General features: G+C 49.1%; 1 protein-coding gene across 3 annotated transcripts in view; it reads right to left on the bottom strand.

Annotated features, from left to right (window-relative positions):
• utp3 (UTP3 small subunit processome component) overlaps positions 1 to 25,963 on the bottom strand; it is a 35,182-nt gene that overhangs the window by 6,823 nt on the left and 2,396 nt on the right. For all 3 annotated transcript variants that reach the window (XM_072478358.1, XM_072478357.1, XM_072478356.1), the window contains exons 2-12: positions 24,102 to 24,195; positions 22,887 to 22,943; positions 13,069 to 13,125; positions 11,892 to 11,991; positions 10,646 to 10,720; positions 6,254 to 6,375; positions 4,538 to 4,690; positions 3,941 to 4,012; positions 2,281 to 2,321; positions 1,163 to 1,259; positions 605 to 784 (exon numbers count right to left, since the gene is read on the bottom strand). In XM_072478358.1, the coding sequence (XP_072334459.1) occupies positions 605 to 784; positions 1,163 to 1,259; positions 2,281 to 2,321; positions 3,941 to 4,012; positions 4,538 to 4,690; positions 6,254 to 6,375; positions 10,646 to 10,720; positions 11,892 to 11,991; positions 13,069 to 13,125; positions 22,887 to 22,943; positions 24,102 to 24,195 (1,048 nt within the window). The remainder of the gene's footprint in view (positions 1 to 604; positions 785 to 1,162; positions 1,260 to 2,280; positions 2,322 to 3,940; positions 4,013 to 4,537; positions 4,691 to 6,253; positions 6,376 to 10,645; positions 10,721 to 11,891; positions 11,992 to 13,068; positions 13,126 to 22,886; positions 22,944 to 24,101; positions 24,196 to 25,963) is intronic.

Raw genomic sequence — 25,963 nt, 5'->3', positions numbered from 1 at the left:
GAATGTGTGGAAAAGCAGAAAATTGTACTCTAGTGAATCAAATAAATTCATTCATGGTAATAATTAGAGAAAGAGATCCCCCTATTAATGTTTCACGCCCCAAGGCATTGGAAAAATCCAGGCCAAGGGGAATCTCTTCCACTTTCATATTATTCTCCTAACTAGACTCACTTTGACACTGTGCAGTTTTTAACAGCTGCTTTGTGTCTCACTGTCTGATACCAACATTGATGGAATCTGTACATTGTACACTTTAATGTAATTTACTCCCTGGGGCAAGGGAGGGAGTGAAAAAAATGATGTTGAAGGATAATTAACATGCTGGGAAAATATTTGAATTCGAGTTATTAATTATTAAATCCAACCCAAATATTATAATAAGTGAAATGGACAGATTCAGCCTGTAAGAGCTCACCATAAAACTTCATTTCAGCTTCAATATCAAACTTGTATGAAATTGGTGATCACAATACTGAACACAGCTCAGTGTCACTGCCATGCGTTCCCACTTGTATACTCTGCACAACGAGCAACATCAGCTCACCCCTTGAAATTTGGATTCTGGCCCTGATGGCCTCAGAGGAAAACCTTCTCTCCTTCTTACCTCTTTTTCTGCTCTTTGTCCAGCTTTAGCTTGTTTGCTCAATTGAATTGGGGCTTTCTTCACCTCGGAGACAGGTTGATCTTTTTCCGGATTTGATCCATGCTCTTGACTAACCTGGTTCAAAAGCTGTTGGATTTCAGGTGACAGCTTCTCGTCCACTCCAACCAAGTCATTGATCAGCTGCAAGAAGAAAACACATAAGCCACTTGGAAGAATACAGGAGAAATCTGTACAATTTGTTTTTAAACCCAGGCATTTGTTAGCTGGGAACAATCTATGCCAAACAACTGGGTATAGTTATGAATTCTTCAGTAACCAGGGGCGTTACTGTTCAGTGAATAACATACTTCATAGAGTTTGATTCTGGTTGGCAGAAAGAATAAAACAAATCAGAGAAGAACATCCTTACGCTAATCTTATCCACTGCAAAGTAACTAGATTTTTATTGACAAACAGACAGAAACATGAGCCCAGGCTGTCTCTGTGGTCTTATCCCTTGACAGGGAGAGATGCAAAGAAAACTAAAGACCTGGTGCAGTTAAATCACACAATACTCACATTTCTGTAGGTGAGCAGTCTCTCAATTACTGGGTGATTGTGAACTGGGATCCGCTTTGCCTTCAGTACCAGGTAAAAACTGATGTTTGTGCAGTAGCTACAGATGAGACCCAGAGAATCATATATTTGAACATTTAAACAGAAAGCAGGGTGGAAAATTAAGAGGTGCAAGACATAAAAACAAGAGTAGCAGTATACCATTCAGCCCATCAAGCCTTCACCACCATTCAGTAAGATCATGGATGATCTTGGGCTTCAATTCCACTTTACCGCTCACTCCCCATATCCCTTGAAACACTAAAAAATCTGCCTATCCCAGCCTTAAATCTAATCAATGATGGAGCTTCCATAACCCTTTGAGGTAGAGAGTTCCAAAGATTCACAATCCTTTGAGAAGAGAAATTCCTCTTCGTCTCGGTCTTCAATGGGAGACCCCTCATATTTAAACTGTGCCCCCATGAGGGGAAACATTTTTTCAGCATCTACCCTGTCAAGCACCCTCAGGATCTTATGTGTTTCAATGAGGTCACCTCTCACTCTTCTAAACTTCAGAAAATATTGACCCAATTTACTCAGCCCCTCATCATTGAACAACCATCTCATTCCAGGACCTAATGGGAATGCAAATTATTTTCTATGTACAGTACATCCCATCCCCATAATATTTATCAGGCATTATACAAGAAATTCTCATATGCCCTCAGTGGTTATTCCACAATGAAGCTCCCTATTCTATAGTATTTTGGTGTTATTGTGGCGCTGAAGTCCCAACATATTCAACAGTGCCATAGACCATTTTAACAGATAATCAATGAGCAGTAACCAAGGAAGTAATGCACACACAAAATTAAAAAAACACTTGCATACTTTGCATTTTCCTCTCCTATCAAACGCACAAAAAGGTTAAAGAACACATGCACAGAGCATATGAATACATGGATGTAGAGCACATGTCTGTCCATTACTCATTAGTTTTTACTAATCAAAAAAATGCAATTAGTTACTTCTGGTGACCAGTGACAAAGAGATTGGACACCCTGCATTCAAAGCCTCTGCTTAGTGTCCCAGCCTTTCTGGAAAGGTTTCAGACCCGACAACAAATTACTAAAGAAACGTACTTCAGGTACAGGTGGTACTTGGTCTGCACATAGTTGGCACCCTGTGAATAATGAGAGAATAATTGTTACAAAAGGCTCCTGAGAGCCTGAACACCCTTCATTTCCAATTCTTTTGAGTCAACACAAATAAACAAGTAAACGAAAACAAATAAACTGAGGGACAAATTTAAGAGACAGCCCCTTAAATGGATAGTACCTTAAACAAAAAATGATCAAACTAAAATGTGATTAAAGGGGTCAATAAGGCACCCCAGTTCCTAAAGTGCCCACTGAGCAGGAGGCCTTGATGGTGCCAGTGGACACATGTTCCCTCTCCAGGGACACCCGGTTGCGAATGTGGATGTGGTAGAGGGGCAGGCAGTCTGGCCAGACTTGCTGATGGCAAGTTTGGCCAGGCCCAGGACCAGGTACACGGGGAGGTTCTCCTCCTTCCCTGCTCCTCTCTGCACTGTATGCCCGTTGATCAGGAGTGTGGGGCTGAAGTGCAAACAAAACTGCAACAAAAGGTTTTTAAGTACCTGAAAAGGGAGTGCAGTCTAAAACAACCTGTATAAGCATGATCCACAAACTCTACATGGCCGCAAAAAGAACAGGCACTGGGAATCTGAAAGTGAGGCAGCTCAGACTATGGGGCTCCAGCACAGGGGGGAACGGGTTGGGCACAGGACTTGGGGCCAATGTGTAATTGCATCTGAACATGGGTGCTCAGACTGGAGTTCGTCACACACCTGCGCCACCTTCAGTCTACGAGTGCCAACGGGTCCAAGCACGACCATTTTGAGGTCACGGATGGCATTGGTCACGAGCACAATAGTCACCACCATGTAATGCGTTAACTCGTGTGTTGGCATCCAGCCCACTCCTCTGCCACTCAGAACTTCCCTGATCCTGGTCACCCCAGGAGCCACAGGCCATCCCTCCGCCAGCTACTGGAAGTGGTATTAGTGGAGGTGCAGATTCCTGAGCAGCAGCTTCCTGACGACAGCCGCTACTGCAGACAGGGGAGACCGGCGTCACGAGACGACCATGTTCCAAAATGTAAGTAGGTCCTTGTAAAAGACGGGCAACGCCTGTTAAGGAGTGACAAAGACCAGGGGCAGCATGGTGGCACAGTGGTTAGCATTGCTGCCTACGGCGCTGAGGACCCGGGTTCGAATCCCGGCCCTGGGTCACTGTGTGGAGTTTGCACATGCTCCCTGTGTCTGCGTAGGTTTCACCCCCACAACCCAAAGATGTGCAGGGTAGGTGGATTGGCCACACTAAATTGTCCCTTAATTGGAAAAAAATAATTGGGTACTCTAAATTTAAACAAAAAAAGGAGTGACAAAGGCCTGTCAGGTCTATGAACAGGAGCTGCACATCATAGTTCAGGCCTGCATCTGCCGAAAGAACTAGATCGCATGGGGACACCATCTAGGAAGGGGCTCGATATAAAGGTAACACTGCAGCATCTGAAGGTGGAATTCCACCACCAGCGCCTGACCGCACTCTCTAAGCGGGAGACTCAGAATCCCAAGAGAGACCCAGTGCAGTCTTTTATCCCAGAAGAACTCGATGAGCATTCTCTAGATTTTTGTACCAAAATGGAGGGGCGGGGGAAGAGAGAGGTGATTAACCAGTACCACATCCTACCAAATGGGCTATTTTGTTTTAATCATACCTTCCCTGCAGGTATCATCTCACTCTGCACCATTCCCATCAGCGGATGCAGCTCATCCCTCAATTCTGCAAGCTGCAAGAAAAAAAAAAAAAATCAGAAACAAATGTACTGCTTCCAACAGAAACTTCCTGATTCCCCTGCTCTCCTCCGCCTTCCCCTTTCCCCCTCCCGATGCCGCGGCCTGCCCCCCCCCACCACACCTGCCGCCACCTGCCCCTCTCTGCACACCCACCTCTCTTCTACCTCTTTGCGACCCAGCCTGACCCCTCTCTCCTTGCCACTCCATAGCCCGATTCTCTCCTGCTTCTCGCGACTCTTTGACTGACAGCTACTTTTGCTCAATTCCTTCTTTGCCACTTGCTCCTGAACTCTCCTATGCTCAGGAGAGAAATCAGCAAGTGAAAGAATCAGGTATGGAAATGGCGAGCGAGAGAGCAGCAAGCAGCATTAGTTAGGATGTTTTGGACAAATATTGGGTGTAGCCTTTACATAAGATCTACTATTATTTGACTAGATTTGTATATGCCATTTAACATCATCCAGAAAATTCATCAAAACAGATTAATAAACTCAAAGAAGCTTTAAGGTTTTGCTAACCTTTGCTTTGAAGTCCTGAATGAGTTCCAGAAGCTCTGGTGACTCTTTCTTCAGGAGTTTCATCTTCTCTTTATGGGACATTTTCTTCAAATCCTTTTTGATTTTCAGATCCTTTTCTGGTTCTCTCTCAGCTTCCTGCTCCTGGGCAAACGCCTGTAACAAGAACGCTTCATGAAATAATCAAATGTTCCCCGAAACCACTCTAGAAAAACTTCCCTCCTTTGAAATACAATCTCAGCAGTGCTGGCAGCTCTCAAGATACCTCATCCGCAGCACGGTGGTGTAGTGGTTAGCATTGCTGCCCCATGGCGCCAACGTCCCAGTTCAATCCCAGCCCCGGGTCACTGTCCGTGTAGAGTTTGTATGCTCTCCCCGTGTCTGCGTGGGTCTCACTCCCACAAACCAAAAAAGATGTGTCGGGTATGTGGATTGGCCACACTAAATTGTCCCTTAATTGGGAAAAAAGAATTGGGTACTCTAAATTTATTCATTTTTTAAAATTTCACCCAATTGGTCATTCTTTGTGTGTGTGTTGGCAGGATATCTTCTCACCTGATATTCATACAAGCCTTGCAAGATGAATAGTGGCCGATTGCCCACCCAAATACAGGTAGTCACAGAGATTAACTCATTCTGCCTCCACATTACTTTCTACACATCAGTTCCATCAGAACAAATCACACCCACCCACCCACTGTGGGTCAACGCAGTGCAAAGACTTTGAATACAAGAAATGTAGCTGATATTAAGTATTGCAAAGCCAGATGAAAGAAGAGTCCCAATGGAGATGCGTCCTGAACCCAGTGGCACAAAGGGCAGAAAGTGGGAAGTCTGGGGCGGGATTCTCTCAGCCCGGGGCCGGGCTGGAGGATCCCTGCGACCGACGCGAATCGCGCCACGTCACCCCGACACAGAGCGGAGAATCGGCACCATTCGCGCTGTGTGGGGCCGGTCAGGGGCCGGCCCGCAGATTCTCGGTCCGGGATGGACCGAGTGGCCATCGTAAAAAAGCTGAGTCCCGTCGGCACCGTCCACACCTACTCTCAGCCGGCGTGAACTCGGCGTGGAACGGTCAGGTGGTAGCCTGTGGGGTGGGGGGGGGGGGGGGGGGGGAAGAGAAAGAGAGAGAGAGAAAGAGTCGGGGGGGGGGGGGAAAGAGAGAGAGAGAGAGAAAGAGTCGGGGGGGGGGGGGGGGGGGGGGGGGGTGAGACGACCTTCCGATGTGGCCTGGCCCGCGATTGGGGCCCACCTATTGGCGGACCGGCCTCTCTGGCTGGGGGCCTCCTTTCTTCCGCGCTGGCCCCTATAGTCCTGTTGAGTCGGGGCTGGTGCACTGAAGGAAGCCACTGCGCATGCGCGCATTGGCGCCAGTGCCACTGCGCATGCGCGGATCCCGCGGCGCCCATTTGACGCCGGGATCAGCAGCTGGAGCGGCGTGAACCGCTCCCGTGCTGTAGGGGCCAGAATTGCTGATCCTGAGGCCGTGTTGATGCCGCCGAGAAACGCGACGTTGTTTCCGACAGCGTCAACACTTACCCTCAGGATCTCAGAATCCCACCCCGATTCAGCACTTTAAAAAGGCTTTTGTAAAGAAACACACCAGAGATGTCGAGTTGTCAAACATTACTTGAATTAAGTCAAAAAGTTTCCTTCAGTGCAACTTTGCACATCGAATCCAAAAACCACTTTCACACCTCAATTTGGACCACCGGTTACCTGAATAAGGTCCAGGCCAAAGTCATCCTCCGTCAGATTCTCAGCCAAACGTTTCTGAATGTTCAAAGCTTCTTGTTCCTCCTCCTCAGCGTCTGCCAGTGCCTCCTCCTGACGCTTACCACCTGCAAATGTGTAAACAGCCAGACACTGAGCATGATAAATTCCTGCACCTCCCTGATTTACAAGTAAAGATTCATCAGGATGGTTAAGTACAAAATAGGAAATGCAAGATTATCATTTCCCGGCTGAGGTTCACATGTCAAATGGAAGAGGTTGCCTTGATGAAAACGCAATAAAGCACCATAGTTCAGCTGTACTCACTGCATTCATACAGGTCCCAGGGCCACTGGTGGACAACTTCAAACAGGTCATGCACTGTTAGAATGTCACCCAGAGACAAGACGAACAAAAAGAAAAAAAAATAAACATGCACTGACCAAGCATCCCTAGATTGACATATATTGCTTCCACAGGGCTGGGTGTTGAGGGAATCTGAAAATCAGACCTAATATGTAGCATTATATAACGAATGACAATGGGTGCTTGTGGCTGAAGCCTGGCGTAGTTAAGTGAATTATTTTTGCAATTTAAGATGCACAGCATTGGAGATGAAGACCCTTGCAGATAAAGACCCTTAGTCCCATTTGGTTCTAGCTTTCCAAAATACCAAGCCAAGTATCTCACCATGATTCCAATGTCCAAGTTTCTGTCTTATTAAAAAACACAGCCCCAACATGGAAACTTCCTGGGAACATGGAAGTGAAAGATTTGCTACTGAACAGTAACTTGCTACAGAACTAACAAGACAATGGCTAAATAAGAAGGTAGAGAACCTGGCACTAAGACATGCAAAGGGAATGTGAAGTGAGCAAACCTACATTCAATTCATTTTGCTACTGAACCTGCAAGGGGAATGCATCCCTAGATGTTGAAAATGTTCAATGACACACAGGACCAATAGAAGCCATTTTGCGTTACATTCCAAGAGCAGAACCCCCCCCCCCCCCCTTTGCTGATGATTAATTCTCCGCAAAGAAGTCAATGAATGGTTGCCACTTCCGGGCGAACGCTAACAACGACCCCCTCAAGGTGAACTTGATTTTCTCTAAGCCCAGGAAACTCGCCATGTCTGACAGCCAGGCTTCCGACTTCGGGGGCTTTGAGTCCCTCCAAGCTAAAAGTATCCGTCTCCGGGCTACCAGGGAAGCAAAGGCCAAGACGTCAGCCTTTTTCTCCCCTTGGACTCCCGGGGCCAATGAAACCCCCAAAATCGCCACCTCTGGACTCATTGCCACCCTAGTGTTCAATACTCTAGATATGACGTCCTCGAACCCCTGCCAGTATCTCCTAAGTTTTGGACAAGCCCAAAACATGTGGACATGGTCTGCCGGTCCTCTCAGACACTTTACACACCTGTCCTCTACGCCAAAGAATCTGCTCATCTGGGACACTGTCATGTGGACCCGGTGGACGACCTTAAATTGAATCAGGTCAAGCCTGGCACATGTTGCAGTCCCATTAACCCTGCTCAGCTCGTCCGCCCACAGGCCTCCCTCAATCTCCCCTCCCAACTCCTCCTCCTCCCATTTATGCCTCAGCTTCTCGGTCTGCGTCTCCTCTGCCCCCATGAGCTCCTTGTAAATATCTTCTTCACCCATCTTCTAGACACTACCTACCTTGGATCCCCCTTAGTGGCAAGAGTGGAAAAGATGGCATCTGCCTACGCAAAAAGTCCCGCACCTGAATATACCTGAATTCATTCCCCCTCGTCAACTCAAACTTGGCCTCCAGCACCCTCAAGCTGGGTAAGCTCCCTTCCAAAAACAAATCTTCCATCCGCTCAATCCCCGCCCACCGCCATACCCGAAACCCCCCATCCAACCTCCCCGGGGCAAACCGACGGTTGTCACATATCGGGGACTAGACCGATGCTCCCACGTGCCTCCTCCACTGTCCCCAGATCCAAAGGGCCGCCACCACTATAGGACTGGTGGAGAAGTGCGCCAGCGGGAACGGCAGAGGCGCCGTCACCAACATCCCCAAACTGGTACCCCTACATGAGGCTGCCCCCGCCCCCCACCACCCACTTCCTTATCATGGCTATGTTACCCGCCCAATAATAGTTGCTGAAATTTGGCAGTGCAAGTCCCCCCGATTCCGCTCGAGCATCACCCTCTTCACTCGTGGGGACTTGCCCGCCCATACAAAGCCCAAAATGATCTTGCTTACCCTCTTAAAAAAGGAACGTGGAATGAAAATGGGGAGACATTGGAACACGAATAAGAACCTCGGGAGGACCGTCATTTTAACTGTCTGTACTCTCCCAGCTAACGACAGCGGGAGCGCATCCCACCTCTGGAACTCCCCTCGCTTTTGATCTGCCAGCCGGGAGAGGTTCAGCTTGTGCAGTCGACCCCAATCCCGCGCCACTTGTATTCCCAGGTACCTGAAACCGTCCCCAACTAACCGGAATGGCAGCTCCCTCAGCCGGTCCCCTTGGCCCCTCTCCTGAACTACAAACATTTCACTTTCTGTCATATTCAATTCGTATCAGCAGCGGCCCAAATATCCCGGAGAACTTTTTATAAAATTCTACCGAGTACCCATCCGGCCCTGGGGCTTTACCTGACTGCATGGCCTTTAAGCCCTCAAATATCTCCTCAGCTCCGATCGGGGCACCCAGCCCTTCTACTAGCTCCCTACCCACTTTTGGGAATGTCAGGTCGTCTAAGAAGCGTCTCACCCCCTCCGGCCCCACGGGGGGCTCCGAGCTATAGAGTTTGCTATAAAAGTCCTTGAAAGCCCTGTTCACACCCGCCGCATCCCCAACCAAGTTACCGCCTCCGTCCACCACTTTACCTATTGCCCTAGCCGCCTCCCTCTTTCTGAGCTGCTGAGCCAGCATCCTGCTGGCTTTCTCTCCATGTTCATATACCGCACCCCTCGCCTTTCTGAACTGCTCCACTGCGTTACCCGTGGACACCATCCCAAACTCCGCCTGCAGCCTCCTCCGTTCCCTCAAGAGCTCCGCACTCGGGGTCCCCGCATACCTCCTGTCAATCTGCAGGATCTCCGCTAATAGTCGATCCATTTCTGCCCTGTCCGTCTTGTCTCTGTGAGCCCGGATTGAAATCAGCTCCCCTCTCACGACTGCCTTGAGCGCCTCCCACACCACCGCTGCTGAGACTTTCCCCGTATCATTGAGCTGCAGGTAGTTTTGTATACACTTCCTCACCCTCTCGCACACCCCTTCGTCCACCAGCAGTCCCACAACCAGCCTCCACTGTGGGCGCTGGAAGCTCTCTTCACTCACCTGTAGCTCGACCCAATGTGGGGCATGGTCGGAAATGGTGATTGCCGAATACTGCGCGTCCACCACCCCGTCAGTAGATCCCATCTCAGTTTTTAAAAATCGATCCGGGGGTCGACCAGTGGAGGTTTGGAAGGCTGACAGGGAAGTTCTCCTTTCTCTCGCACGTCCATAGGGTCTACTCCCGGATCGATGAACTCCCTCAGCTCGTTCCCCATTGCTGACACTCTGCCCGTTTTTGAGCACAACCGGTCCAAGCCTGAATTAATAACTGTATTGAAGTCCCCTCCCATAACCAGCTTGTGGGAATCCAGGTCGGGTATCTTCCCCAGCACCCTCTTTATGAAATCCGCATCATCCCAGTTTGGCGCATATATGTTGACCAGGCCCACCTTCCTCCCTTTCCAGCTCACCGCTAACCATAATGTAGCGACCTCCCTGTCCGAAATAATACTTCCCACCTCAAACTGCACCCGCTAGTTCACCAGAATCGCGACTCCCCTGGTCTTAGTATCTAGCCCCGAGTGGAATACCTGACTAACCCAGCTCTTCCTCAACCTAATCTGGTCCGCTAACTTCAGGTGCGCCTCCTGCAACATTATCACATCCACCTTTAGAGCCCTAAGATGCGCGAACACCTTTGCTCTCTTCACTGGCCCATTTAGTCCTCTAACGTTCCACGTGACCAGCCTAGTTGGAGGGCACCATGCCCCCCCCCCCACTCCTTGCCGGTCAGCCATCCCCTTTCTTGGGCCTGCCCCCAGCCCCTGTCCCCCCGCCTCCTAGCAGCGCCCATCCCCAATCTCTTCTCCGCTTCTAAAATCAAATCCCTCCCTAGTCAGCCGAACAGCCCCCCCCCCTCCCCTAGCAACAACACTCTGTAACCTAACCCCATCCCTAATCTGATTGTATACGTCTCCTATTTTTAATTCCATTTATTTCTCAAGGTGGTAAGAAGCTCTCTGTGCAGTACATATAACAAAATCAAAAACATTTGTCCATAAAGAACTGGGTACAATGCATGGAGGAAACCTTTCCCTCCATGATGAAGCTGATTCAAGATGGGAAATTAGCACACTTACGCGGAAGCTCATCGACATAGTCTGTATTGTAATATGCCGCTTTCTTCTGGCCCCAGGCCAACTCATTAGGGAGGCCTGCAAAACAAAGGAAGCAAACATGAGTTCTACTGTGAAAGAAAATAATTGAGCAGCGTCTGGTATTTTATCAGACACAGGTCAGATGGATCATAAGCATTGAACAAGAAAGCAGTTTAAAAGAAAATTACAAGAACTTACAAGGCAAGCTAATTTTGTAGGATTTATTAAAAATCATAGAATTTACAGTGCAGAAGGAGGCCATTCGGCCCATCGAGTCTGCACCAGCTCTTGGAAAGAGCACCCTACCCAAGGTCAATACCTCCACTCTATCCCCATAACCCAGTAACCCCACCCAACACTAAGGGCAATTTTGGACACTACGGGCAATTTATCATGGCCAATCCACCTAACCTGCACATCTTTGGACTATGGGAGGAAACCGGAGCACCCGGAGGAAACCCACGCACGCATGGGGAGGATGTGCAGACTCCACACAGACAGTGACCCAAGCCGGAATCGAACCTGGGACCCTGGAGCTGTGAAGCAATTGCGCTATCCACAATGCTACCGTGCTGCCCTAATTACTTAAAAAGTAATTTAAGATGCCGCAGTTGGTTGTACTTTTGTTGACCATCAATCTCACTCCTTAGTCAGGAATCTTTTCCTTAAAAGAGCAGGAGACACATAAATGGCATCTTGCTTAAAGTTGTACTTCAGTTCAATTGGGAGTCAGTTAGCTCAGTTGGCTCGACAGCTGGTTCATGATGCGGATGTGGAGCGGCACCAACAGTGCGGGTACAATTCCTGTATTGGCGGAGGTTATTCACGAAGGGCCAACCTCCTCAACTTTGCCCTCGCCTGAGGTGTGGTGACCAAAGTCAGCCTATGGTCCTCTGGGACTGTGGCAACATTTACATTTCGCTTCAGTTCGATTTACTTCTACTCCTGCAGAATGCCACTGCTGCCACCAGAGGTCACTACAGAACTTCCCCACATCGCTTCATCAGATAGCTCTGCAGTGCTGATGAGTGCACCGTGATCCTGGATATTGTGATGCTGATGTCCTGGAACTATTCATCTAACCCCTCCTTGCAATTACACAGAAGTTTCCTTCATTGGTGTTGATCTCGCCCAAGGGAATTTCAAAATGGGGAGGTGGAAAGTGAGGAATAAGTTTTGCTGAAACTGGATGCATTATGTAAAATCTGATGCATTGCAGTACACTCACCAGCCTCCGATTTACCCTCAAGGTCACTATCCATGTCAACATCTTCCTCGTCTTCATCTTCCTCATCAGAATCAGGAACGTCCAAGGGCATCACCTCTTCCTGTTTAAGGACAAAGAAGATGATCAAATGATAAATTTTAGGGGAAATGATGCTAATTGCCACTATTAACTTCTATACATGTATGCCATATAATAATTTGAGGGAGATGAAGAAACATTATTCACTGGCCATCTTCCTTTTAATTCACAACTTATTAAAAGGCAGGTCCTACAGTGCGAGACACCACCAGAGCTGAAATGTGAAGGGACAGAAGGTGGGGGAAATCAAGTAGCGATACAAAACTTCTGAGACAGGTGGGAGGAAGGGAAAATGATAAAAGGGCCTGCTACATGCCCCAGGAAACCAGAACATTCCTGTAGGATTTAGGTGGGTTTGACAAGTGACAGTGGCACTACCTCAGGTGCTCCAAGGGGTTTCAGTAACTGTTACTCTGGATATCAGTAACTCACAGAACAGGAACTCCAACTAAAAGGCATGATTTCACAGAAATAACTATTACATGATCATGGAAAATAAATCTAACCAGACCTGTATGGGCATGTTTATCTTCCATACCAGCTGTGGCTCACTTGGTACCACTCTCGTCTGGATTGCAAGATTGTGGGTTCAGTTTCAAATCCAGGGGGTAGAGAACAAAATCTAGCCTGTTTCTTCTATGCAATAGGGTTGGAGTGCTACATTGTCACCGGTCTCATTTTCAGATGAGACATTAAACCTCTCAGATGGGCCAAAGGTTTACATACACTACATCAAAAGAACATTCCCCAGTGTTCTGGCCAATATTTACCTTCAATTACCTAAAACAGTTTGCTATCACTATACTGTTTGTGTGACCTTGCTGTGCTACATATCCTAATTACAGTGACTACACTTCAAAAATACTTCATCGTCCATGAAGCACTTTTGGAAAGCTAGAGGTCTGAAAGGGCTGTGTGTGTATACATGCGCTTTTTAAATAAAAAAAATCAGTGGAATCCAGCCATTGTATTTCAAAGAGGATGCGTTACACGATCATTTGCACGATCACTGGCATCAGAGAAACAAATGATAAGATTTTTGATAGCTGTTATCCTCCCCAGGATTCACAGTCAGCCCAATAGAGTTGGTCACACCCACCTCATCCTCGGAGTCTTCACTCGCATCGTCCAGCATGACTCCATCAGTCAGCAGCTTCTGTAACACAATATGTCACTGTCAACACCAACAATAAGGATGATTCAGGTTTAAAAATTCTACAACAGAGAGTAATACGGTAGACTATCTTTTATCCAAAACCCTGGAGCCAATTGCGTTTCAGTATTTGGATATTTTTGGATTTGATACATCTACTGTATAAATGGTAGGTCTAGTCCTACTGACATTATATTAGTCTTAGTCCAGCTTATCTACCAGTCTCCGAGCTCAGACCTTCCGTGCAAAAAGTCGGGTCTGATCAGTGAGCTTTGTGTTGGCTCATGGCAAGAGTCCATTCAACAAAGGTTTGATTTTCCGATGCGTTTGCTTTTCAGATGAATGGATAAAGGATGTTCAATTGTATACTTTTGCTGAAAAATCCTTGGTTTGGCAAATAGGTTTATGTATTCTTTATAGATTACCTGTATAAAAATAACTCTCCTCTTCCCAGCCTCCACCCCCCAACAAATAGAGTATTCCCTGGTGGTCAAGACCCTTTCGGCCAGAACTTCCTCGGAGTGGCAACCAACAACAGATTGCCACTCTGTACCCACTTATCTGCAAATTCTTAAGCATCTGTCTCGCCCGACCTTCCTGACTCAGGCAGAGTGAGATTCCATTAGCAAAGCACAACCCGCCTCCACCGTCGAAGTGTAAAAAAAGCGGAGCAAAGAAGGACACTCTCCCCTTTTTACAGCACTAACTGCTGTAAAGCAGGTGAGTTTAAATGTCCCATTGAAGGGAGTGTCTAAGGGAAGCAAATGGGATGTAGGGGATCAGACATTGGGAGGGGGTGGGGCGGGGTCATGTTGCCGATGGGTCAAGGGGTGGTGTCAGCTCCGGTCCAGTCGGTGGGGTGGATGCGGTGTGGGTGGGAGTTGCTTAGTGGGTTGGGTGGGTGGGGATAACGTTTTTTTTTTAAATAAATATTTTTATTCTCCTCCTTTTTCACATTTTCTCCCAAATTTACACCCACCAACAATAAACAATAATCAGCAACAAATATGTCAATCCCCATAACAATAACAACAATCCCACCCTCCCACCAACCCCCAAACATTAGCCCGCATGTTTACATAAACAAATGACAAAAAGGAATCAGGGATTACCCCTAGTCACCCTTAATACACACAGCCCCCCTCCTCCCCCAACGAATGTTCGATGTTATCCAGTTCTTGAAAGTGCATAATGAATAATGCCCATGACTTGTAGAACCCCTCCGTCCTTCTCCTCAGTTCAAACTTATCCTTCTCAAGAGTCAAGAATTCCAACAGGTCCCCTGCCACGCCAGTGCACAGGTTGGAAAGGCTGCTCTCCATCCCAACAGGATCCGCCTTTGGGCAATCAACGAGGCGAAGGCTACGATATCTGCCTCCGCACCCGTTTCCAACCCTGGCTGGTCCGACACCCCGAATATGGCCTCCCGGGGACCCGGGTCCAGTTTCACATGCACACCTTGGAAATTACCCTGAAAACCTCCTTCCAGTAATCCTCTAGCTTTGGACAGGCCCAAAACATATGAACGTGATTAGCGGGCCCCGCCTCCGCAACGCTCACACACATCTTCTACTCCTTCAAAGAATCGGCTCATCCTCGCCCTCGTGAGGGGTGCTCTGTATACCACCTTCAACTATATCAGCCCCAACCTCGCACATGAGGTGGAGGCATTTACTCTCCGGAGCACCTCACATCAGACCCCCCTCCTCTATAACCTCTCCCAGCTCTTCCTCCCACTTTGCTTTGATCCCTTCCAGTGGTGCCTTATCCTCTTCCAAAATAGCTCCGTACACCGCTGACACTATCCCCATCTGCAGTCCCCTTGTCGTCATCACCTCCTCCAGCAATGTGGAGGCCAGCTCCACCGGGAAGCTCTGCATCTCCTTTCTGGCAAAATCTCGAACCTGCCTGTATCTAAACATTTCCCCCTGTTCCAGCCCATACTTGGCTTCCAGCTCCTTCAATCCTGCAAACCGACCCCTAAGAAACAAATCTTTTAGCGTCTTAATCCCCTTCTCTTCCCATTTCCGGAAATTTCCATCCCACCTCCCTGGCTCAAATCTGTGGTTCCCCCGAGTCGGCATTTCCCTTGAACCTGCCCCCAACCCGAAGTGTTGGCGAAACGGCCTCCAGATTTTCAATGAAGCTATTATTACCGGACTCCCTGAGTATTTCCCCCGAGCTATCTGGAGAGGCGCTAGTTGCTAGTGCTTTCAGTCCCGACTCCCTGCACAAACTCTCCTCTATTTTGACCCATTGGGAATCAACCCCTCTGACCCAGCTCCGCACCTTCTCCACATTCGCCGCCCAGTAGTACATCAGGTTCGGAAGACCCAAACCCCCTGCCTGCCTTCCCCTCTGTAGCAGCACCTTTCTCACTCTGGCCACCTTCCCTCCCGATATGAACAAGGTAATCCTTCCCCCAATCTCCCTGAAAAAAGCTTTTGGCAGGAAAATTAGTAGGCATTGAAAAATAAACAGAAATCGCGGTAACACATTCATTTTAACCGCCTGTACCCGACCCGCCAGTGACAGAGGGAGACCATCCCACCTTGCCAGATCGGCTTTCAGTCTCCCCACCAAACTAGAGATGTTGTACCTGCGAAGCCTCCCCCACTCCCGGGCAACCTGCACCCCCAGGTACCTAAAGTGAGTCCCTGCCCTACGGAATGGCAGCCCCCCCCCCACCCCTGCCCCCACCCCTGGCCGAGACACCACAAAATACTCACTCTTGTCTAGGTTCAGCTTGTACCCTGAGAAAGACCCAAATATCCGCAGTAGCTCCAATATTCCCCCGATCGACACACTCGGTTCCAACACATATATCAGCAAGTCGTCGGCATAGAAGGACACCCTGTGCTCTATCCCCCCCAGCACTATTCCTTTCCATGCTCCCGAACTTCTTAATGCGATGGCCAACAGCTCAATCGCAAGTGCAAACAGCAGGAGGGGGACATAGGACATCCCTGCCTCGTCCCACGGTGGAGAGAAAAGTATCTTGAGCTGATGTTGTTTGTGCGGACACTCGCCTTCGGCTCCTTATATAGTAGCTTTACCCAGTTCACAAATCTTGGTCCAATCCCAAACCGCTCCAGAACTGCCATCAAGTACCCCCATTCTACCCGATCAAACGCCTTCTAGGCGTCCAGTGCCACAACCACCTCGGTTTCCTTCCCTTCCGCCGGTGCCATAACGACGTTCAAAACCCTCCTAATGTTCGAAAAGAGCTGCCTCCCTCTCACAAACCCCATCTGATCTTCACCTATCACCTTCGGGAGGCACTCCTCCAGCCCACCCGCCAGTACCTTCGCCAATACTTTTGCGTCCACATTCAGAAGGCGTGGGGATATCACGTGTGTGGCTCCGTCTGGGTCTTAAAAATGGTTACACTGAAGTTAAAAGTGCTTTTATTTCTTCTAACCCTTTCAGAGTATCTATTAATATAATGCTGGCAGAACCATCTGAAGTTAGCGATTTAAATTGTCTTGTCGGATGGTTTGCAGTGCAATTGTCCAGGGGAAGTTAGCACTTCTGCAAAATTGTTGGGTAAACCCTTACCTAGGAACTTCCCAAAAGGGATTCCCAGTGCATCTCTGGGCTTCCCCAAAATTCAACACTAGGGAGCCAGGAAGTTTTTTTTTTTATTTTAAAAAAAATATATGTTTATTAAGAGGTTTTAACAAAATTTTCAACCAAACAAACAAACCCCCCCCGTAACAAAAAAGAAAGAAAGCTCGCATAGCAAGACATGAACATGGCAAGTCAATATGATACAGAGCTTTGTACATTGGATTCCTCCCGTACATGTCAGTTTTCCTGATCATTTATGTGTTTTCTTGCTCAAATGCCCCCTAGAAAAAAAAACCTCCCCCCCCCCCCCCCCCACACAAAAGATATCCCCCCCCCACTCCCCTGGGTTGCTGCTGCTGCTGTCCGACCTTCATTTAACGCTCCGCGAGATAGTCTAGGAACGGTTGCCACCGCCTGTAGAACCCCTGCGCAGACCCTCTCAAGGCAAACCTTATCCTCTCCAACTTGATAAAATCCTGCCATATCATTTATCCAAGCCTCCACGCTGGGGGGCTTCGCCTCTTTCCACATTAACAAGATCCTTCGCCGGGCTACTAGGGACGCAAAGGCCAGAATGCCGGCCTCTTTCGCCTCCTGCACTCCCGGCTCGTCCACTACTCCAAATAGTGCTAGCACCCAGCTTGGCTTGACCTGGACTTTCACCACCTTAGATACTATTCCCGCAACTCCCCTCCAGAACCCCTCCAGTGCCGGGTATGACCAAAACATATGGACATGGTTCGCCGGACTTCCTGAGCACCTCCCACATCTGTCCTCCACCCCAAAGAACCTACTCAGCCTCGCCCTTGTCATATGCGCTCTGAGCACTACCTTAAACTGTATCAGGCTAAGCCTGGCACACGAGGAAGAGGAATTAACCCTACTTAGGGCATCAGCCCCCAGCCCCTCCTCAATCTCCTCCCCCAGCTCCTCTTCCCATTTACCTTTCAGCTCCTCTGCCAAAGCCTCCCCCTCTTCTTTCATCTCCTGGTATATCGCCGACACCTTGCCCTCCCCAACCCATATGCCCGAAATCACCCTGTCTTGAATCCCCTGTGCCGGAAGCAGCGGGAATTCCCTCACCTGCGGCCTCACAAACGCCCTCACTTGCATGTACCTGAAGGCATTTCCCAGGGGTAGTCCAAATTTCTCTTCCAGCGCCCCTAAGCTCGCAAACGTCCCATCGATGAACAGGTCCCCCATTCTTCTAATCCCTGCCCTATGCCAGCTCTGAAACCCCCCGTCCATCCTTCCCGGGACAAACCGATGGTTGTCTCTGATTGGGGACCACACCGAGGCTCCCATCGCACCCCTGTGCCGTCTCAACTGCCCCCAGATCTTTAGTGTTGCCGCCACCACAGGGCTCGTGGTGTACCTTGTCGGCGAGAACGGCAGCGATGCCGTCACCAGCGCCCCCAGGCTCGTCCTTTGCAGGACGCCATCTCCAACCTCTTCCATGCCGCCCCCTCTCCCTCCATCACCCACTTACGGATCATCGCCACGTTGGCTGCCCAGTAGTAGCCACCCAAATTCGGCAACGCCAACCCTCCTCTATCCCTGCTATGCTCCAGGAACTCCCTCCTTACCCTCGGGGTCTTGCTCACCCACACAAAACTCATAATGCTCCTGCCTACCCTCTTAAAAAAGGCCTTGGTGATCACGATTGGAAGGCACTGGAACACAAAAAGAAACCTTGGGAGGACCACCATTTTAATCGACTGTACCCTGCCCGCCAGCGAGAGTGGCAACATGTCCCACCTTTTAAAATCCTCCTCCATCTGTTCCACCAGACACGTCAAATTAAGTTTGTGCAGGGCCCCCCAGCTCCTAGCTACCTGAATCCACAAGTATCGAAAGCTCCTTTCCGCCCTCAACGGTAGGTCGTCTATCCCTCTTCCCTGATCCCCCGGATGCACCACAAAGAGCTCACTCTTTCCCACGTTGAGCTTATAGCCCGAAAAGTCTCCAAACTCCCTTAGGATCTGCATGACCTCAACCATCCCCTCCACTGGATCCGCCACATACAGCAACAGGTTGTCTGCGTACAGCGACACTCGATGTTCCCCACCCCCTCGGACCACCCCCTTCCATTTCCCCGACTCCCTTAACGACAAGGCCAAAGGTTCAATTGCCAATGCAAACAGCAGAGGAGACAGGGGGCACCCCTGCCTCGTCCCTCGATACAGCCGGAAATACTCCGACCTCCGCCGGTTCGTGACCACACTCGTCACCGGATCTCTATACAGGAGCTTGACCCAACTAATAAACCCTCCCCCAAACCCAAACCTCCTCAACACTTCCCAGAGATACTCCCACTCTACTAGGTCAAAGGCCTTCTCCGCGTCCATGGCTGTCACTATCTCCGCTTCTCCCTCCACCGATGGCATCATTATCACATTTAGGAGCCTTCGCACATTGGTACTTAGCTGCCTACCCTTTACGAATCCCGTCTGGCCCTCGTGAATCACCCCCGGGACACAGTCCTCAATCCTCGTAGCCAACATTTTTGCCAGCAACTTAGCATCAACATTGAGGAGCGAGATCGGTCTATACGACCCACATTGCAGTGGGTCCTTATCCTGCTTCAAGATCAAAGAGATCGTCGCCTCCGACATTGTCGGGGGCAGGGTCCCCCCCTCCCTTGCTTCATTGAAGGTCCTTACCAACAACGGGGCTAACAGGTCTATAAACTTCTTATAAAACTCCACTGGGAACCCATCTGGCCCCGGGGCCTTCCCTGCCTGCATGCTCCTCAGTCCTTTAACCAGCTCCTCCACCCCAATTGGCGCCCCCAAACCAGCCGCCTCCTGCTCCTCCACCCTCGGGAACCTCTGCTGGTCCGAGAATCGTCGCATCCCCTCTTTTCCCCCTGGGGGCTGGGACCTATACAGCTCCTCGTAAAAGGCCTTGAATGCCTCATTCACTTTCACCGCAGTCCGCACCGTAGTTCCCCTGCCATCCTTGATTCCACCTATTTCCCTCGCTGCCATCCTCTTACAGAGCTGATGTGCCAGCATCCGACTCACCTTCTCCCCATATTCATATATCGCCCTCTGTGCCTTCCTCCACTGTACCTCTGCCTTCCCTGTGGTCAACAGGTCAAACTCCGTCTGGAGACTTTGTCTCTCCCGGAGTAGTCCCTCATCAGGAGCCTCTGCATATCGCCTGTCCACCCTTAAAATCTCCCCCACTAAGCTCTCCCTTTCCCTGCCCTCTCTCTTCACCCTATGAGCCCTGATGGAGTTTAACTCTCCCCTGACCACCGCCTTCAGCGCCTCCCATACTACTCCCACCTGCACCTCCCCGTTGTCGTTGGCCTCCAGATACCTTTCGATGCACTTCCTCGTCTGCCTGCAGTCCAACATCCAACCGCCACAACGGGCGTTGGTCCCACTCCTCCCCCAGCTCTAGCTCCACCCATTGCGGGGCATGGTCTGAAATGGCTATGGCCGAATACTCCGTTCCCTCCACTTTCGGGATCAATGCCCTGCCCAGAACAAAAAAAAAAATCTATCCTGGAGTAGGCCTTATGTACGTGGGAGAAAAAAGAAAATTCTCTGGCCAAAGGCCTGGCAAATCTCCACGGATTTACTCCCCCCATCTGATCCATAAACCCCCTAAGCACCTTGGCCGCAGCAGGCCTCTTCCCCGTCCTAGATCTGGAACGATCTAATGCTGGGTCCAGCACTGTATTAAAATCCCCACCCATTATCAAGCTCCCTACCTCCAAGTCTGGAATACGCCCCAACATCCGTTTCATGAATCCAGCATCGTCCCAGTTCGGGGCATATACATTCACCAGTACCACCACTGTCCCCTGCAACCTACCGCTCACCATCACGTATCAGCCTCCATTGTCCGCTACTATGTTCTTGGCCTCAAACGACACCCGCTTTCCCACCAGTAGTGCCACCCCTCTATTCTTCGCATCCAGCCCCAAATGGAACACCTGTCCTACCCATCCCTTCCTTAACCTGACCTGATCTGCCACCTTCAGATGTGTCTCCTGAAGCATGACCACGTCTGCCTTCAGTCCCTTTAGGTGCGCGAACACTCGAGCCCTCTTAACCAGCCCATTTAGGCCTCTCACATTCCACGTGATCAGCCGGATTGGGGGGCTACCACCCCCCCACCCCACCTCCCGCCGACTAGCCACCTCCTATCTTAGGCCAGTCCCATGCCCACGCCTCCCGCACCCTCCAGTCCCCCAGACGGGGAACCTCCGCCCCGACCATCTCTTCCATGTTCAGTTCCCCCTCGGACAGTGCAGCAGCAACCCTCATGTCCCGTCCCCCCGCCAGATCCACATCTAGCACTTTTGCTCCCCCCATATTACTTCCGTGAGTCAGCTGACTTCTGCTTCCCCCGCCTTCCCGTTGATCTCCCCGTGTGGGAGTCTCTCTTCCTCCTTACCTTCCTCCACCCCCCCCCCGCGTTTTCCTGAGCCAGCCCCGCCCCCCGTGGCGCAGCTCCTGTTGCAGCCATTGTCCCAGTTCCCCCATCCCCGAGTCTCACCTCCCTCCAGCACCGACGCCCACATTCCCCACCATCTCGTCTACAGAACAAAAAAGGAATTTTAACCAGAACTCTACCCACATCCCCATCCATCATCCCACCCATGAAATATTCTTTGCAATATTTACAACCCCGTATACAACCAACATCTCCCCCCCCCCACAACCACACAGTTAGAGTCCAATTTTTCCGTTTGGATAAAGGTCCCCGCCTCTTCTGGCGTTTCAAAATAATGGTGTCGGTCCTGATAAGTGACCCACAGTCGCGCAGGCTGCAGCATGCCGGACCAGACTCTCTTTTTGTGCAGCACCGCCTTAACCCGGTTGAAGCCAGCTCTCCTCATTTCCACCTCTGCGCTCCAATCCTGGTAGACTCGGATCACCGCATTCTCCCATCTACTGCTCCGCACCTTCTTGGCCCATCTCAGAACACTTTCTTTGTCCGCGAAGCGATGGAACCTTGCCACTATCCCCCTTGGCGGCTCATCAGCCTTGGGTCTCCTCGCCAGGACCCGGTGAGCCCCTTCCAGCTCCAGGGGGCTCGGAGAGGCCTCCGCACCCATCAGGGACTGGAGCATCGTACTCACATACGCCCCAGCATCAGCTCCCTCCACTCCTTCGGGGAGATCCAGAATCCGGAGATTCTTCCTCCTTGACCTGTTCTCCAGGACCTCGAGTCTCTCGGCCCACCTCCTGTGCACCGCCTCGTGCGCCTCCATTTTTACCGCCAGGCCCAGGATGTCGTCCTCATTCTCATTTGTTTTATCCCTCACCTCACGAAGCTCCACCGCCTGGGCCTTCTGGGTCTCCTTCAGCCCCTCACTCGCTAACAGCATTGGCGCCAGCACCTCCTTTTTAAGCTCCTCCACACAGCGCTTAAGGAACTCCTGCTGGTCCGGCCCCCATGCTGCTCGATCTCCGCCCTCCTGTTTTTTCCCCCTCGTTTTTGCCGCTGCTCCAGAGCCTCTTTCTCCGACGCTCCACCGCTAATTTCCGCCATACAACATAAGGGGGGGGACCTTACTTCACCTTCCCACATGGGATTAAATCAAAAAATGTCCGTTGGGGCTCCTCTGGAGAGCCCAAAAGTCCGTTATAGCGGGAGCTGCCGAAATGTGCGGCTTAGCTCCGCATTGCCGCAACCAGAAGTCGGGAGCCAGGAAGTTAAGGACGATTGTTTTACTTTGGAAAATTGTTGAAAATGCATATATTAAATCACAGAACATACATTTGCATCTATCTACATATGAAAAATCTGATGTCTGAGCATCCTGTCGTCTAACCATATTTCCTGCAGTTATAGTCACTTTTCAGTCAACTGTCTTATAAGAAATTCTAATGTCCACATTTGTCAGACTCAACTACACCCTAATGTGGCGCCACTTTAGTAATCTGGTCTTGCAGCTCAAAGCTGGTCAATCTGTATTGTAGAAAAATTCCTATATCCCAATGGCTTCCCAAATTCCCATACATTTTGCTATTTAATAGGTTAAAACAGAATTTCATTATTGTTCCTCCACCCTCTTCGGCGTGCTTAACCTGCAGGTTGCCCACGTCTCAATTCCCCCACGAGCAATTCCATGGGAGATTGACAAACATAAAATTGCGCACCCAAATGTAAAATATGATTTTCTTGCCTGCAATATCTCAATACGGTTGTCAGCAATATCTCAAACTCACCTGGAGCTTCTTCTCATGAAATTCATCCACATCATCATTAAAATATTCCGAAGAGTTCTACAAGAAGAATAGAAATTAGTGTTTTCATGCCAAGCAGAACAGCTCCAGTCCCACATTCCACTTAATTGTCATAATGGCAAGTATGGTAGCTCAACGCCCATTCACCCTCAATCTGCCAGCAAACCAGAGAGCAGCACACATGTCAAGTTCAAAGTTGGCTGTTGACTGGGTTAGGACACAGTCAATAATTTTAGATGGCCTCAAGGGTAGCAAGCGGCAGGCCAGACAGGAGTGTGGTGGAAAAGTCAAGTCTAGAGGTAATCGGGGCAGCACGGTGGTGTAGTGGATAGCACTGCTGCCTCATGGCGCTGAGGTCCCAGATTCGAACCCAGCCCTGGGTCACTGTCCGTGTGGAGTTTGAACATTCTCCCCGTGTTTAAAAATGAATTGGAATGCTAATTTTTTTTTTAAAGTTTAGAGGTAATAGAGGTGAGGATGGCATGGTGGCAGGCACTGCTTCCTCACAGCACCTGGGACCCGGGTTCATTTCCAGCCTTGGGTGACTGTGGAGTTTGCATGTTCTCCCAGTGTCGGCGTGAGTTTCCTCTGGGTGCTCTGGTTTCCTCCCAGTCCAAAGAGATGCAGGTTAGGGGAGTTGACCATGCTAAATTACCCGATTGCCCATTAGCATCCAAAAGATATGCAGGTTAGGTGGGGTTATGGGGATAGGGTGGGGGAGTGGGTCTAGGTAGGGTGCTCTTTCAGAAGGTTGGTGCACTCGATGGGCTAAATGGCCCCCTTCTGCACTTTTGATACTCTATGATTCAAGGTATTGTTGAGGGTTTCAGCAGCAAATGAACTGAGGCAGAGACACAGTCCTGGAATTTTACAGAGGTGGAAATAGGCAGTGTAACCAACAGCACCAGTATAAGAAACAGTTATTCCACACGGCTCTCTTCCTGTCCCTTAGCCAATTTTATATCCACACCAATATTGTTCCTTTAATCCATGGGCTTTAATTTTGCTAACAAGTATTTTGTCTGGCAGTCAAAGGCTTTTTGAAAATAAAATAAACATCAACTGCATTGCTCTCATGAAGCATTTTCATTACAGTACTTCTTTGTTTCTGTTGGATTGATGCCATCAACTCAAATTACTAAAATACATACCTGTCCCAGGACATTTAAGGAATATGCTCGTCTCTTTCATACTCACAATATTAGGAACTGGATATCTGCTGTACGTCTGGGGGTCATCACTGTCATTATCCACCTGCCGCTGTTGCTTGGGCTTTCTTCTACCGGACCCCCTTTAAAGTGGACATTAATTTAAAAATAAGGTTACAGAAAACTGTTTCTCTCTCCACAGATGTTGCCAAACCAGCTGAATATTTCCAGCAGTTTCAATTTAAAAATAAAGCCACAGACAGCTGACGGACATCTTCTTATTCCTAAGTCTAAATACACTGCTAAAGAAGCTAGTCGATTCGGCGCTTTTCTATATTTATATGCTTCTGTGGGATTTTCTGGTAATTTACTTCGAATAAGCATTCGCAGGACAGGTGTAGACATTAATTGTAGAAGAAAGTCCCCTGTAGTCTTCTGAATATCGAACAAGGGAGTTTGTCCGTGTTGTGGAGCCTACACATTGGAAACTACTAGGTAGACTAACTTAAGAGCAGGGAGGCTATGCTGGAATTGTATAAACCATTGGTTAGGTCACAGCTAGAGTACTGTGTGAAGTTTTGGAATCCACATTATAGGACGGATGTACTAACACTGAAAAGGAGATTTACCAGGATGTTGCCTGGGTTAGAGAGTTTTAACTATGAAGAGAGATTGGATAGACGGGGAAGTTTTCCTTGAAACAGAGGACACTGAAGGGTGACATGGAAGATGTATAAAATTAGGAGGGACATGGATAGACAGGAACAAACCTTTTCCCTTAATGGAAGGATCAATGACCAGGGGGTATAGATTTAAGGGAGGGGATGTGAGGAAACGCTTTTTCACCCAGAGGGTGGTGGGAACTGGAACTCACTGCCTGAAAGGGCGGTGGAGGCAGAGACCCTCATAACATTTAAGACGTATTTAGATGTACAGTTGTGATAAGAACATAAGAACTAGGAGCAGGAGTAGGCCATCTGGCCCCTCGAGCCTGCTCCACCATTCAATGAGATCATGGCTGATCTTTTGTGGACTCAGCTCCACTTTCCGGCCCGAACACCATAACCCTTAATCCCTTTATTCTTCAAAAAACTATCTATCTTTATCTTAAAAACATTTAATGAAGGAGCCTCTACTGCTTCACTGGGCAAGGAATTCCATAGATTCACAACCCTTTGGGTGAAGAAGTTCCTCCTAAACTCAGTCCTAAATCTACTTCCCCTTATTTTGAGGCTATGCCCCCTAGTTCTGCTTTTACCCGCCAGTGGAAACAACCTGCCCGCATCTATCCTATCTATTCCCTTCATAATCTTATATGTTTCTATAAGATCCCCCCTCATCCTTCTAAATTCCGAGTACAGTCCCAGTCTACTCAACCTCTCCTCGTAATCCAACCCCTTCAGCTCTGGGATTAACCTAGTGAATCTCCTCTGCACACCCTCCAGTGCCAGTACGTCCTTTCTCAAGTAAGGAGACCAAAACTGAACACAATACTCCAGGTGTGGCCTCACTAACACCTTATACAATTGCAGCATAACCTCCCTAGTCTTAAACTCCATCCCTCTAGCAATGAAGGACAAAATTCCATTTGCCTTCTTAATCACCTGTTGCACCTGAAAACCAACTTTCTGCGACTCATGCACTAGCACACCCAGGTCTCTCTGCACAGCAGCATGTTTTAATATTTTATCATTTAAATAATAATCCCTTTCGCTGTTATTCCTACCAAAATGGATAACCTCACATTTGTCAACATTGTATTCCATCTGCCAGACCCTAGCCCATTCACTTAGCCTATCCAAATCCCTCTGCAGACTTCCAGTATCCTCTGCACTTTTTGCTTTACCACTTATCTTAGTGTCGTCTGCAAACTTGGACACATTGCCCTTGGTCCCCAACTCCAAATCATCT

Source organism: Scyliorhinus torazame, chromosome 16 (genome assembly GCF_047496885.1).
Source record: "Scyliorhinus torazame isolate Kashiwa2021f chromosome 16, sScyTor2.1, whole genome shotgun sequence".
Classification (NCBI taxonomy): domain Eukaryota; kingdom Metazoa; phylum Chordata; class Chondrichthyes; order Carcharhiniformes; family Scyliorhinidae; genus Scyliorhinus; species Scyliorhinus torazame.
The sequence above is the reverse complement of the archived record's forward strand: the minus strand, read 5'-3'. Positions and strand labels throughout refer to the sequence as shown.